Raw genomic sequence first — 14,586 nt, 5'->3', positions numbered from 1 at the left:
TTCCCATTATTTATGAGTGCCTGGAATTTGACTGGAATTTGCCCAGAGTACTTCCATGTACACTTAAATTTGTCTTAAGATAAAATGCTGTGTTTCTGCATTTCTATCCAGTTTGGAAGAGCTCCCCTTAATGCAGTTGTTCTCAAACTTTACAGGACCCCTTTACACAAGTCTTAAGAGCTTTTGTTTATGGGGGGGTGTATCAAAAGCCAGAAATTAAAAATACTCATTTGTTTAAAAATACTAGAAACCATTACATGTTGAGATAAGTAAGTTTTGGGGCACCTGGGTGGCTTTGTATGTTAAACGTCCCAGCTCTTGATTTCAGCTCAGGTCACGATCTCAAGGTTGTGAGCCCGATGGGGGCTCCATGCTGGGCATGGGGTCTGCTTAGGATTCTCTTCCTCTGTCCCCCCCCCCCCAAAAAAAGGGAAGAGGGGCATTGTTTTATGGTTTTGCTGATCTCTTGATAGAGGTCAGCTGGACTTGCGGTACCTGCTATTGCACTCAATCTGTTACGATGGTTTTTTTTTTTTTTTTTTTAAGATTTTATTTATGTATTTGACAGAGACAGCCAGCGAGAAAGGGAACACAAGCAGGGGGAGTGGGAGAGGAAGAAGCAGGCTCATAGCAGAAGAGCCTGATGCGGGGCTCGATCCCAGAACGCCAGGATCACGCCCTGAGCCGAAGGCAAATGCTTAATGACTGCGCCACCCAGGCGCCCCTGTTACGATGTTTTTTGATTGAAGTATTTGGAAAGAAAAAAACCTGGCATCACAAGGATAAGTAGGCGGAGATGGATGGCCCTAAAGAGTTAAGAAAGTTTTTTTTTTTTTTTTTAAGATTTTATTTATTTGACAGACAGCCAGCGAGAGAGGGAACACAAGCAGGGGGAGTGGGAGAGGAAGAAGCAGGCTCCCAGCAGAGGAGCCTGATGCGGGGCTCAATCCCAGAACGCTGGGATCACGCCCTGAGCCGAAGGCAGACGCTTAACCGCTGTGCCACCCAGGCGCCCCAAGAGTTAAGAAAGTTCTAATTCAGAAACCACACAGTACCCCATGTTAGGCACCAGTGATGGAGGTCCTCCTCAGTGCACTCCAGGGCGTAAAGCTAACTGGTAGTGGGAAGCAATTAAAGAGTGGGTGATGGGGGAGGAGAGCAATTATAAAGGACTGGATCCACTCTGCGTGGGCCATCCCTAGAGCAGAATTCTCCATTTCAAGAACTTTGAGGATGGGGTGGAATGGCTGTCCAGTGAGATTCAGCGGCAGGGGACTTTTCAGTGTAGCACATTAAGTTGCCGTTCGGTGCCAGTAGTTTCCCTCCACTCTATTTATGTGTAATTACCACATGCATTGGCCCCTGTGCTGGTCAGCTGAAACTGCGTGTTGACTCACACGGGCTGATCTGAGTGGCTAAGTATGGCAGCTACTCCTCCTGGGTGTACAGTTGTCAGAGCAAGCCTGGAGAAAAAAACCTGCTGAAAACTAGCTGGGTAGCACTTCTCTGATTCTAGGAGTGACATTTAAGTGGTAACCCAGCCTAATCAGAACATTGAAATGTGGTCTGCCATCTCGCTTAATTAGCCTGCGGGTTTGAATTTTCCAGTTCTGGTATGGACCAGGGTAAATGGTTGAATCTGATTGGCCACAGACTCGACCGCTAATGAACCAGTTACCTGTGGTCGGTAGGGGGTGGGGCGAGAGTCTTTAGTACCAGGTCACTTTTGTTGGTATCTCCTGTTCATGCTCTAGCCACACCTGGCAAGACAAATGGATCAGGATTTCCCAATTTAAGTAATACTCTGAGATGGTGCTCAGTTATCCCCCTTGTGGGAGAGGAAAGTTAGGAATTTGGGGAACATGATGTGGGTTTTTGGGGGGGTTATATTTCATTAGGTAGTGCAGGCACATTAAAACCACAGAAGTGCAGTCTAAGGTTTTTGTACTGCCTTCGAGCTAAGAATGTATTTCACATCTCGAAAGGGTTGTAAAGGAAAAAAAGTGCAAAGGGACAGTATGTTGCCCATGAAACTTCATCTGGCCAGTAGTTTGGCGACCCCTGGTTTATCAGTAACTCATTCTCCCATGCCTGTTTTCCAGCCGCCCATTTCATCTTCCCAGAGGTAACCACTGTTCTCTGTTCTTTATCTGGCTCAGTTTGAGAGAGTAGACTCTGGCTTTGAGATGGAAGGATTTCTGCTTCTTTTGAGCAGTAAGTGACCTTTGGTCCATAAAAGGTTTTGCTTTGTGATCCTAAATACGATTAATTGAAATTTGGTGATCCCAGGAAATACCTCTTGAATTAGATTTAACCCTCTTTAAAGGGTAGCTGGGGGGGGGGCATTTTACCCCCGACATTTTTATTTGAGAAATTTCAGACACAAAAGCTGAAAAGAATGGTACGGTGATAACCAAATATTATGGGTACGGCTGTTAACATTTTGTCGTATTTACTTCATATTTCTCTATCTTGTGGAACCTTGAAAGTAATGACATTTACTCGATATTCATATTTCTCTTAAAAATAAGGATATTCTCTCACATTACCTCATTATCATCACACCTAAGGAAATCGACAGTCCCCTAATGTCAGCCCATATTCAGATTTCCCCCACGTTGCCCCCAGAATGCCTTTGATAGTTCTAACTACCCCTCCCCATCACCAACTCAGCTCTAATTAATTCATTCTAATAATTTCATTATTAGGTTTCTTTAGCCTCTATTCTTTCCACCTTTTTTCTTTATAATGACTTTTTCAAGAAACCAGCCATCTGCAAGAAATGGTCTTTTTTTTTTTTAAAGATTTTATTTGTAAGTAATCTCTACAGCCAATGTGGGGCTTGAATTTACAACTCTGAGTCGTGCATTTTACCAACTCAGCCAGCCAGGTGCTCCTCAAGAGACAGCCTGAAGAGAATGTCCCACGTTCTGGGTTTGTCCAGTTGTTTCCTCCTGTGTCAATTTGTTCCCATCCCTGTTGGGACACATTTTTGTCTTGGGTAAGGCTTACACTTTGCCCCTCCATCCAGTCTTTTCAGTGGTTTATGTGGAATTGAATGTGAATTGAATGGGATTCTGCTGGTGCTTTCCCGGGAATCAGGTGATCTTAAGCAGTAGTCAGCCCAGGGCCTGTTACGTGAGCCCTTGAGGACTAAGCTGAAGGACAGGCTAGAGGGAGTGCCTGCCACGCATGGGAACCAAATGTTTTGAGTCTTCTCAGCTAAGATGTTTTGCCTCCTTAACAACCCTCTCCTGTGTCTGTCCCCCCCCCCCTTGGAGAAAGTGTTAGATAGGTGCCCGGTTTTCACTTGCTTTGACTTAGTAAGCCAATACATGCACCCCATATGGTGAGTCCTGGTGGTCTGCAGCAGTTCTGCCCCTCTGCCTGGGGAAGGTGGTGAAACATGTCAGAGGCTGCCTTCGTATTGAATCTACATCAGGAGAAAGAATCTCGAGTTGTAATCTTGGTGTTAACTGGCTCTTCCCACAACGATGGACAAGTTCCCCCTATTTACTGACTCTTAGGGACTAAAAGGGTAATCAAACCCTTCTACCTCTTTTTCACTTAGCCTGAAGCTAGATTTTAGGGATGGTTGTTTGTTTTTTTTTAAGATTTTATTTTTTATTTATTTGACAGAGATAGAGACAGCCAGCGAGAGAGGGAACACAAGCAGGGGGAGTGGGAGAGGAAGAAGTAGGCTCATAGCGGAGGAGCCTGATGTGGGGCTCGATCCGATAACTCCGGGATCACGCCCTGAGCCGAAGGCAGACGCTTAACCACTGTGCCACCCAGGCGCCCCAGGGATGGGGTTTTGATGGCTGGTGGGTTCCTTAAAGCCTGGTGGAAAATTCATTTTGGGTTCCATTGGATTTGTTATAAAAGCCTTCTGAAAGTCCTTGCCTCCTCAGATGGAGGTATAATGTCATTATGGTTTACAGGTGTTTTTGCCTTCTCCATTAGGAACCTGCTGTTTTAAAAAACCTTTCTTTGGGTAGTGTTGTGGTCTCTTGGTGATGAATTCTAGGTTGCAGAGGATTGGGTGGTGGGCAGACTAAGAGTGAAACCTATTCTCTTGCCCTAAATTAGGAGACTGCATTAGAAATAGAGACAAGATAGACTTAAGGAAGAATGGCTAGGTAACCAGTATAAAGGATGAGCAGTTTATGGCTGACTCCAAGCATTTTGGGGGGAGTCCCTTTCCATGTAATCTCCCTAAATTCTGTCCGAAGATCAAATAGCTACTACATCCCACTGCTGATCAAAAGGGGTAGTAATTGCTCCCCGCAGTACATTAGGGAGGATTAAAGGTTTCTTTAGCTTAGTGGTGACAGGGCCAAAATGAACCTGGATGGCGGACCTAAAAACAGCCTTGGTCCACCCCTCACGACTTCCCCCAAAATGCACCAGCGACGACTGGTCAGGCCGCTCCTGTACCATTTCCAGGGGTACCAAATGGTCTGCTGGGCCCTGGAGTTGGGAGCGGAGGGGTTTCCCCGCATCCACCTGGAGCCGGCCCGGCGCCTAGGCACTGTCCCCCACAGGGCGCCGCCCGGCTCTGCTCTGCGGCTGGCCCGCATCCACGGAGCCCCGCCCGGCCCCGGCCCCCGGGTTTCCGCCAGGCTCCGTTTCCTGCCAGCCTCTGGGCCGCCTCAGCGTCAACCCACGTGGGCGCCCCGTCCGCGGGCTTCTCTCGGATCGCCTCCTAGCCCAAACACCTGGGCCCTGCAGGCCTCAGTTCCGCGCGGGCACACGGGCGAGAGCGCTCTGAGTCAGCCGCACGGCCCTACACGCGCGCACGCCCCACAGGTGCTCGCCCCCACGCTCCCGCCACGGGCTTACGCACGAGCGCGCGCTCTGAAGAACTGGGGGCTCCTACAGGCCTGGATCGCGAAGGTTCCAGGACCGGGCAGACACCCGGATGTGAGCTGGGCGGGACAACAGCCCGCCTTCCAATCGCGGGCAGTGGCGAGAACCAATCACAGACCAGTCTGTCCCGCTCTTCCAATGGTCGGCCTGTTGCTAGCCCTGCGCCAGGATCTGCCTGAGCAGCTGCCCGGGTCCCATTCGCTCCCACCTCGGGGCTTGGTCCTCCCTTTCCGCCCTTTCCCGACCCGCCTCCGCTGTCCTCGTGCGCAGTGAGCCCACGGGGTAACTCCGTCTGGCCTCTGCGGGGTATTATAACGCCGTCTAGGCCGTTAGTCACATCTAGTCGCTGGCCATCTCCGCGGCGGGGGAAAGAGGGTGGGGACGGGACAGGGCCTCAGCCGCCAGCTTTCCCGCTGACCCCGTGCCTGCCCCTCAGTTTCTGAACAGCCGGCACAACGGCAAACGCCCTGAGCAGGTTTGCCGTGCTCTCTTCCTGCGCAGCCGTCACCCTGGCACCAGCCCCGGGGGGCTACGTTTCCCGATACTGCAGAGGAGGAAGCCGGGGCTCGGGACAGCCTGCCGACCCTCACAGCAGTCAAAAGGGCTCAGGGCGGGTGGCGGCGTGGGTCTGTCACACGCTGGCGCCATAACGTGGCGTCGGGACGCCCTGAAGCCACCCCTGCCGCTCTATGTCATTCAGGGCTTCGACCTCCTGGAGGACGAGTGCTGGTTCCACCCCTGAAGGCCCTCTCTTCCCCCACACGCCTGGAGAGACGCTCCCAACTTGTCGCTGATGGTGGCGGCGCAGGGCCAGCCCCAGAATCATCAGACGGCAGAAATGTTAAGGGAGCGCGTGCACCCCAATCTCTGCCCTAAACAGTTCCCCACACAGAGCTTGGACAACCTGAGGGCCCGGGAGGGGGGATGGGTAGGTCAGCTTCAGCGTGGCTAGCTCCTGTTTACAAAGGTGAATTTCTGTCCCTCAGCAATGTCTGTCGTGTTCCAAACGAAAGGGCTGCAGGTGGCAGAAAGCTCAGGATTTGAATTCCCACCCTACCACGTCTTAGCTCTCAAGTTCCTTAGCCTTTCAGACGGACAGTTTCCCTATCTGTCAAATGGGAGTAATGCACTCTACGTCATAAAAATGCCTAGCGTTGACTGGGTGTTTGGTGTGTGGTTCGGGCTCTGTTTCAGAGAGGTCACTTGTATGAATTCATATAATAAGCTTCACTTTGCAGAGGAAGAAACCAAGACTTAGTAACTTGCCCGAGGTCCCGCAGTGATTAAGTGGTTCCATGAGGATTTGAACCCAGGCAGTTCTGACCTGTGGCAGAAAGCATAACCACGAGCCTCTGCTGCCCCTCAGCGGCCGAGGGTTGCTGTGAAGATTGCATAAGCTAAGGAGTGATTGGCAGTAGCAGGTGCCCAGTACATGCCAGTTGTGATAAGTAACAGGAACAGTGGGGAACACCTATGCAGCAGGGCAGAGCAGGGGCCCTGGCTCCAGGCCTTGGCTGCCACACCCTGCAAGGGCAGAGGCAGGGGTGGCAGCGGTGGCAGCGGAGGGAGTGAGCTGGGTCCTCCAGATGGGATCTTTTGGTAGGCTTGAGGGTTCTCAAGAGAGTGAGCCCCGGAGCAGAGAACAGGGCCAGAGGTATGGAAGGTGCGGGGCTGGGGGTGTCAGTGTTTTCCAAGACTGGGTTTCCTGCCCCATTTCTGCTCTGGGCCTGGCAGGACCTAGAACCTGGGCAGAGATTCCTGAAGGTTGTGGGGTAGGCAGTGTTAGGTATCTGAGTGTCTCTGGGAGAGCACCAGGGGGCAGTCATTTACTGTCCTATCTGGGCCTGGGTGGGGAGGGGAGGGAAGATGGGGGACACCCAGCCCCAGGGGGTCCTGCAGGGAGCAGTCAGGCATGCCTTGGCATCGCTCCATCCCCCTTGCAGGTGGGGCCTAGGGTCGGCTTCCTTTCTCAATTTGACCAGCACTGCCCGAGGCCTGAGCTGGAAGGGCCTGCAGCCTGCTTGGTGGGGACTGGTTTCTCCTCCTCCAGAAGCTCTCTGAAGGAGGGCCTTGGAGTGCCAGGACCCCTGCTGAAGGATTGGCCTGTGGGGACACTCCCAAGGTTCAAGGCTTTCAGGCTGGTCAGACCTAGAGAAGGGGGTCTTCAGGATCTGTAGCAGGCCCACTGAGGGGATTATAAAAGGATAGCTCACTCACCAACCAGGGCTCAGAGAGAGGTGGGGATGGATTCCAGAGGGGGAGGGCGGGCTTGATGAAGTGAGAACGTACAGTGATGGGGCGTGGGGGTTCAGTGAAAATGGGAGAACTCTGGGGTGCCTGGGTGGCTCAGTCGGTTGAGTGTCCGACTCTTGGTTTTGGCTTAGGTCATGATCTCGTGGGTGGTGAGATTGAGCCCTGTGTTGGGCTCTGCACTAAGCACAGAGTCTGCTTGGGTTTCTCTCCCTTTGCCCCACCCTCCAGTCTCTCAAATAAATAAAATCTTAAAAAAAAAAAATAATAGAGAGAGAGAGAACTCTGAGAAAGGGGAGGGGTTCATTAAAGAGGCTTGGGGTTGGGGAGGGATGCAGTGAGGGGTGGGTCTGAGTAAGGGGGTGCAATCAGAGAGGAACAAGGAAGACCAACCAGGGTGGTGGGAGATCAGAAGGGTGTTGGAGAGGGCTGAGAGAGGGTGGGAGAACTCAGAGAGGGAGGGGGCTTAGGGATGAAGACTCAGTGACCTCTCTGGGCATTCATTCACCTAAATAAGCCTCAATTACCATGTCCCATTGTCCCCCAAGCCTGAGCCCACAGACTAAGCAGCCACCCCGGAGGGACTTTCAGAGAAACTACAATCCATCTTGGGGCAGGGGCACTGGGGAAAATGATGTGAGAAGGAAAGGGTTACCCAGACCTGCCCTGGGGTCAGGGCCAAGACTGAAGGCCTTCCCCATTCCAGGCCCTTGTTGGCCCTGCAGAGAGCTGTCCTTATATCCTTGGACACCCTTGGGACTTTGGCTTTCCTACCATTGTTAGGAGACCCTGGGTAGCTGCCAGTCTTCATGATTCTCCCTTGATTCCCATCCTGCAGAGGGCTGACAACATGAACTGCCAAGGTAGGACAGGGGCCTCAGAGGTCATCAAGACCCCAAAATGGAAACTGAGCTCAGAGCAGGGTGGACCCCAGGCCATACCTCCAACAGGGATGGAGCTGGCCTCAGCCCAGTGCCTTTTCCTGAACACAGGGCTGCTTCTGCCACCTCAGTCCTTTCTTTAATCCAAGTATTTCTGGAAGGTTCTGCCGTGTTCAGCCCAGGGGAGGGAGTAGGGGTAGACTTTCTTCCTCTGAGGCAGCCCCTGGATCACTGGTGCCACATTTTGATCCAACCACTGCCCCCATAGTCTGGACAGGGTGGTGTACCAGACTGGTACATGTGCAAGGCTGAAACGAAGGGTGGAGGGAGCTGGTGGCTTTTCCCCAGGGTCCCCAGACATGACCTTTTCTCTCTGGATATGGGGAGCCCTGGCTGGGCACTTGACTTCCCCTTGCCCTCAGTCTGCCCCTATGGCTCATCCTTGGGATACAGAGCGAGGTGCACAACAGTGAGATCCAAAGTCACCTGGCCAGGTGGAAGAGGTGGGTAGGACCCAGAGCCCTTAGCTAAGAGGATTGTGGCAGGGATGGAGATATTTTCCACTGGTGTGTGAGTCTTCCCCCATGGAACCCTTTGCACCTCAGGGCTGGCACACATGGGTGTTGTTTGGTGGACAGACAGTACATATTTTGGGGTGGGGGGCACACGCTTGGCTTCTTCCATATTTCCTGGGGCCACTTTCCTGTTCCTGGGAGGGCAGCATGAGGGTGGGGCTTAGCCCCCAATTTCACTGGGTCTGAGCTGCCAGGACCAGTGCCAGATCCTGGCTAAGACCAGCTTAGGCTTGCCCTCACCTGTGCAGCTTCCTCCCTACTTTGGTCCTGAGCTGGCAGCTCATTGCTGCTGTGTAAGTCTGGGCCAGAGGCCAAGCCCTGAGCTCAAGGGCTGTCCCAAATTCTCACGTCCCACTGTGTGCATTGCGGCGGAGGGGGGGGGGGGGTGCGGTTGGTGGAGAGAGAGGTGTAGGGGAATCCGGGGTAAAAGGAGCAGATAGGACCCTCACCAGCCTGATTCCTGCCCAGTCTTAGGCTCTGACGGGGTTGAATAGTGCTTGGGTAGCTGCCAACAGACCAGAGGGTCTGGGGTGTCTGTTGACCCCATGGCCAGTCTCTGAGCAGGGCTCCAGTCCTGCCTGACCCTCCTCTCCTTTCTTCGCTTGGTTGCCCCTGCCTCCATCACAAAGGTTCTCCGACCATGCCCTTTGGACCCAGCACTAGGGTCCTCTGCAGCCACTGGCCAGGCAGCTTTTGCTTCCCACCCCACTCTCTCCAAGGAGCAGTCTGTGCCTGGCAAACCCTGGGCCAATTCTGTAGCAGGGAAGATGATGCTACAGGAAACAGTTCACTCCCCCAGCAGCAGAGGCCTGGGGTCTGCCCCACTTGCAGAGACTGAGGTCAGCAAGCCCTGGGCAGGGAGCCATGAGAGTCCAGGGCTCAGGGCCTCAGGAGATCCCTTGCTTCCCCTGCACCCCCACATCCCAGTCTGTCACCCCACACCACAGAGCCTGCTGCTGCTACATCCTGGCACCTGGCCCCCTTTCCCCCTCCCCCTGGCAGCACACTGTCCTCTGTTTCTTGACTGGTTCCTTCTAACCACTCTCCTCTAAGATCTGGATCCTTGTTTCTAAAGCAGGGATGCTTAAACCTCTCCAGTAGCCTGCACTTAGTGTGGCATTCAGTGCCCTCCCCCCACGGGTCCCACCCACCTCCCTCACTGGTCCTCTTGCTTTCCTTCCTCCAGCCTGATGGTGCCAGCCTGCCAGCCCTGGCCCATATGACTGCCACTTGCCTATCCAAGAGTGGCTTCTGGAAATCCCTTTTTCCTACTCCACTAAGACCCCACAGGATGTCCCGCCCCTTTGCTAATGGCATAAGCTGCTTGTCATTGAGCTATTTCCTCCATTTGGCCCTTGAGCAGGGACTTGGACTGACTGGCTGGGTGCTGGGCCCAGAGGAAGTGCCAACAGGGAGGGCAGATTTCACAACTAGGAGGGAGAGAAAAAAGGAGAGACCCAGGGATGGGCCTGGAACTGAAAATGGCTTGTGCACTCCACAGATCCTTAGGGAAGCAGCAGCTGGTAAGGGGTGACAGGCAGCCACAGGGACTTGAGGTCCTTGAAGGAGCCTTAGACATCACCCTGGAGCACAGAGCATTGCCCCTCAGACACCCTGCAGCTGAGCAGAGGGACCCAGATGCTAGCATTCACTGAATCAAGGCCAATGTCTTGAGTCTGTAGACTTGAAGGACATCAGAGGCCTTTAGACAGGGACCCACTGAAAATCGGGGAAAGGCCTGGAGAAGCTTGGAACTGTTCCTGCCCCACAGCAGTAGTGCAGGGACTCACCAGGTGTCCCCGTGCCCAGTGTCAGCCTGTCCCAGGGGATACCCACAGACCTGAGCCAGCCAGCCCTGTTCACCCTGCCCAGAGGCGCTGCCCCGGATCCCACATCTGAGTGGAGCTCTGGGCATAGGGCCAGCCCGGCCTCGGGCTCCTCTCCTGTCTCTGCCCCCACGGTGGCCCAGGCAGGCTACAGTTCCTTGTCTCCTACTTTAGTTTCCCGTGGAAACTGGGGTCTGTTTCCTTTGCAGGGATGGAATTCGTCCCCTCCCACCTACCCTGTGCCCAGCTGTGTCCCAAATAATGGCCGGAGGCCCCAAGACCTCAAAGCTGTTGTCCTTGGACTCACTCCTGTGACAGTCACCCCCTGAGCCTGACTCCTACCTGCCCCAGGCCGTGGCCCTGGACTCTGGGTCTGAGACCCCTGGCAGCTCCCTCCAGCTCTTTTGCAGCCTGGCCCCCTTGAGCGGCCCTGGACCCCAGACTCAGCTGCATCCCTGTCCTCCTCCCGTGGCCCCTCCAAGCCTCTTTCAGGAGCACTTCAGGCTTGCCTTGTGGAACACTTCAGCACCCCTTCCTCCTCTCCAGCCTTCCTATGTGAGCTAACCCGCCCTCCCCTGCCTGGGGCCACACTGATGTCCCTCCACCCCTCCAGAACTAGCTGTATGGACCTGGGCAAGTCTGTTCGCCTCTTTGCAGCTCTATGTACCCAGGGGTTCGGCAGAACTAACCCCACCTCTTCGCAGAGTCGATGTGAGGATTACCTTGTCAAAGGCTTGGCACCAGCTTTCCCACCCTTCCAGGGTGCTGGCAGAGTGGCTGGCAGCCTTGCTCTTGCTCTGTCAAGACTGACAAGACGGGAGGAGGCAGTCACACCCCTGCAGGCCGGGGCCATCCTGTTGCCAGCCAGAAGGGAGCTGGCGCGCAGAGCAAGGGTGAGCCCTGGACAGGCTGATTCAGTTGTGACCACAGGAATGTGGACGTGTCCAGGAGACACCTGAGATGTGGCATGTCTGTTGTCAGGGAGGAGGATGGCATATTTAAGAGATTGGAGCTCAGGCAATGAATGGTGGTAGGGGCGGCGTAGACAGGGCAGTGCCCTGGCCAACAGGCCCAGACCCGTGCTGCCAGCTGTTCATGTGTTTATTTCCCTGGCTGGCCTCCCTCCGGGCCCAGCGAGGTCTCTGAAGCCTGGGACCTGCTTTGGCTTCGTGCCTGCTCCAGATTGTGGTATCCCAAAAGAGAGCCTGCACCAGGGAGTGGAAATTAAGAAGCCGGGCAGTGGCGAGGGTAGTGTGTGTGTGTGTGCGTGTGCGTGCTCCTGGCCCTTCCCTGCAGGGTGCTGCTCCTCTCAAAGACCCTGGAAAGTAGGGCTGTGGGTTTAGAAAAGAATGTCACAGTGTCTTGCCACAGCTTCAGGCTTTGTGACCTTTGTAGGTGGAGATGGCGTGGGATCTTTCAAGTTCCTGGGGACCTGAGACTGGGCTCCAAAACGCCAACTTCTCTGTCCCTCCCCCAGGTCCCTCCAAACCCTTCTTGGGCCAGGTGAGAGGGTGGTGGGTAGGATGAAGGCTAAGGAGAGGACCAGGTAGGTGTGACTCTTCCTACCCGGGCTACTCTTCCCTGTCAGGGTCTTTGCTTCTCTTCCACCAAAACCTTTGCTTCTCTTCCACCAAGGGCCGCACGAGTGCCCTTGACCTGACTGCCCAGGCCTCACCCCGCATGCATGGGCATCAGGGGATGGAACCCTTGACAAGGCCAAACTCCCCTCAGAAAATCACCTGGAGTGCCACACCTCCCATGCCTTCTCCTGGTCCTGCCCCTCTCTGGGATTAGTGAAGTCTCAAGGAAGTGAGCAAGGAACTCTGAGCTCCTAAGAAGCTCCCCTCCCTGGGCCCTGCTCTGTCCCCTTGCACTCCCCCTGCACACCTGACTCCAGCGTAGGTGTCCGAGTGGCCAAGCCTGGACCAGTTGCCTCTCCTGGTTTCCCCCATCACTGCTGGTTCCAATCATTACTTCTGTCTTACTGGACTCAGGACTGGAGGACTGGGGTATGCCCCTGCTGTACCCCACAGTACCCACAGCGCCTAGCATGGGGCTTGGCACACAGCAGGCCCTCAGCAAATGTGATCATGTGAGCACCCCTAGGCCTCCACAAACACCAGTGTGAGGCAGTGGTGGGCAGTTGCTTCGAACTTTATTTGAGAAAAACAGAAGGTAAACGTATCAAAAAAGCATACAGAATGGCGGGTGGGGATGGTCAGTGATGGCTACTGAGGTGGGGGTGTGGACAGCAGGGCTAAGGCCTTTACTTGGCTCCAGGCTGCTCCGACTTTCCAGCTTCTGGGCCCCCAATCTGGGCACGTGCCTCGAAGGTGACAGGGATAGTGATTTCTGCCGACTGGGTGGCTGGCTTGGGCATCGGGGCCTCCACGGTCAGCGTGCCCTCAGGGGACAGGGAGGAGGAGACCAGGGTGGGGTCCACACCAGGGGGCAGCCTAGACAGAGAGGGAGGACAAGAGTTACACACCTGTGCCTCACTGCCCCCCCCACTCCCTTCACCCCCCTCCCAGGTCCCCCTGGATCTGGGGCCAAGACTCACGTGTATTTTCGAGTGAAGCATCGGGAGATGTAGCCATGCTCGTCCTGCCTCTCTTCGTGCTTGCCTGGGGAGAGAAGGAAGTCAGAAGCTGCGGGGAGGGGAGGGGAGGGGAGGGGAGGGGAGGGGAGGGGAGGGGAGGGGAGGGGAGGGTCCCACCCAGAAGCTGCGGGGAGGGGAGGGTCCCACCCAGGGTCCCACCCAAGTCCACACACGACCCCCATGGGTGGTCGCACTGTCTCAGGGCCCCTCAGAAACTTCTGGAAAGTTGGGTTCCTGCTTTGGAGGGTGGGGTGGGGCTGGGCGCGGCGCCAAAGATGCGCACACGCCCCCTCCGCGGACCCGGGCATAAGGGCGTGTGCGCCAGGGGACAATGGCCTCTGTGGGTGACCCCAGGGAGACCTAGTCATTTGGGGGCGGGGCTGGGGGCGTCTCCGCTGGAAGGCGGCATTTCTTCTCTCAATAGAGCGTTTTTCGGGCCCAAACGGGCCCAGAGGAGCTACCCGCAGTCCTCGTTCCCCAGTCGGGGCCACAGCCCGGGGGCAGGGTGAGTCCCAAATCTTCCGGGTCCCTGGTGGAGCTTCCCTGCCCAGTTCCCGCCCTGCCAACTGGGTCCCCGCAGGGCCGGGGGCTCACCGGTGATCTCCACCACGCCATCCTTCGTCTTGACCGTCAGCTCCTCGGGGGCGAAGTGGTTGACGTCCAGGGACACGCGCCAGCGGTCGGCCGTCTGCCGGATCTCCGAGACGCCGCTGCTGAGCTGCCGGCTGAGCGCGCGGCTGTAGGCGGGCGCGGCGACCGCGGCGGGGCCCTCGACCGCGGCCGGGGGCAGCGGGCGCACGTAGCCCGGCCAGCCGCTGTGGCCGAACCACTGCGCCCACTCCTCGGGCAGCCGGGGCAGCCCGAAGGCCTGGTCGAAGAGGCGGCTGTGGGCCGGGTACCAGTCGCGGAAAGGGTCCCAGCTGGGGCTCCGCAGGAGCGAGAAGGGCACTCGGCGCTCGGTCATGCTGGCTTCGCTCGGCGCTTCTGGCTGAGGCTTGGAGAAGTGTGGGGCGTCGGACACGCAGCGCTTTTATGCGGCTCCAGCCGGGTATTTTTAGCAGGCGGTGTTTCAGGTCTCTATTAAAGGCAATGACAGGCTGGGGGCAGCCCCTCCCCCTGCATTCCTCCCCCTGCACAAGGGGCGGGGGCGGGCCGAGGAAGGCCCTGCCCACATCTGGAACCTTCTCTTGTTCAAAAAAACAAATGGCTGGAGCACCGGTCCTGGTGCAGTGCCCACTGCCGGACACTGGCAGGCCTGGCCGCTAAAGCTCTGGGCCGCGGCTGGTGGACAGTCCCATCTTTTTGTCCGGGAGGACAAAGCCCAGAGAGGCTGGGCTACTTGTCCCAGATCACATGCCTCTAGAAGTGGCAGAGCCGGGGTTTGAACCACAAGGCGTCCATGAAATGTCTTAAAAATCAGCCTGGCGTCGCAGATAAGAGTGTGGGCTCTGGAGCCAGACTGTCTGACTTCACATCCTGTTCTGCCACTAATGGGATGAACTTGTGCAAGTTAGACTCTGGGCCTCGGTTTCCCCATCTGGAAAATGGAGATGATGATGATGATGATGATGATGATAGTAATAAAA

At 55.6% G+C, this 14,586-nt stretch overlaps 1 protein-coding gene across 1 annotated transcript; it reads right to left on the bottom strand.

The window, feature by feature from the left end:
* Positions 1 to 12,537: 12,537 nt before the first annotated feature.
* Positions 12,538 to 14,074, bottom strand: HSPB1 (heat shock protein family B (small) member 1). Its single transcript, XM_026516042.4, has 3 exons — positions 13,595 to 14,074; positions 12,962 to 13,025; positions 12,538 to 12,857 (listed from the first exon to the last, which is right to left on the bottom strand). Exons 1-3 carry the CDS (start codon positions 13,962 to 13,964, stop codon positions 12,668 to 12,670), a joined length of 624 nt encoding a protein of 207 aa, XP_026371827.1. The 5' UTR covers positions 13,965 to 14,074; the 3' UTR covers positions 12,538 to 12,667.
* Between the last annotated feature and the right edge of the window lie 512 nt (positions 14,075 to 14,586).

Source organism: Ursus arctos, unplaced genomic scaffold, assembly GCF_023065955.2.
Source record: "Ursus arctos isolate Adak ecotype North America unplaced genomic scaffold, UrsArc2.0 scaffold_2, whole genome shotgun sequence".
NCBI classification, from domain to species: domain Eukaryota; kingdom Metazoa; phylum Chordata; class Mammalia; order Carnivora; family Ursidae; genus Ursus; species Ursus arctos.
This window is presented reverse-complemented; position numbering and strand designations above follow the sequence as displayed.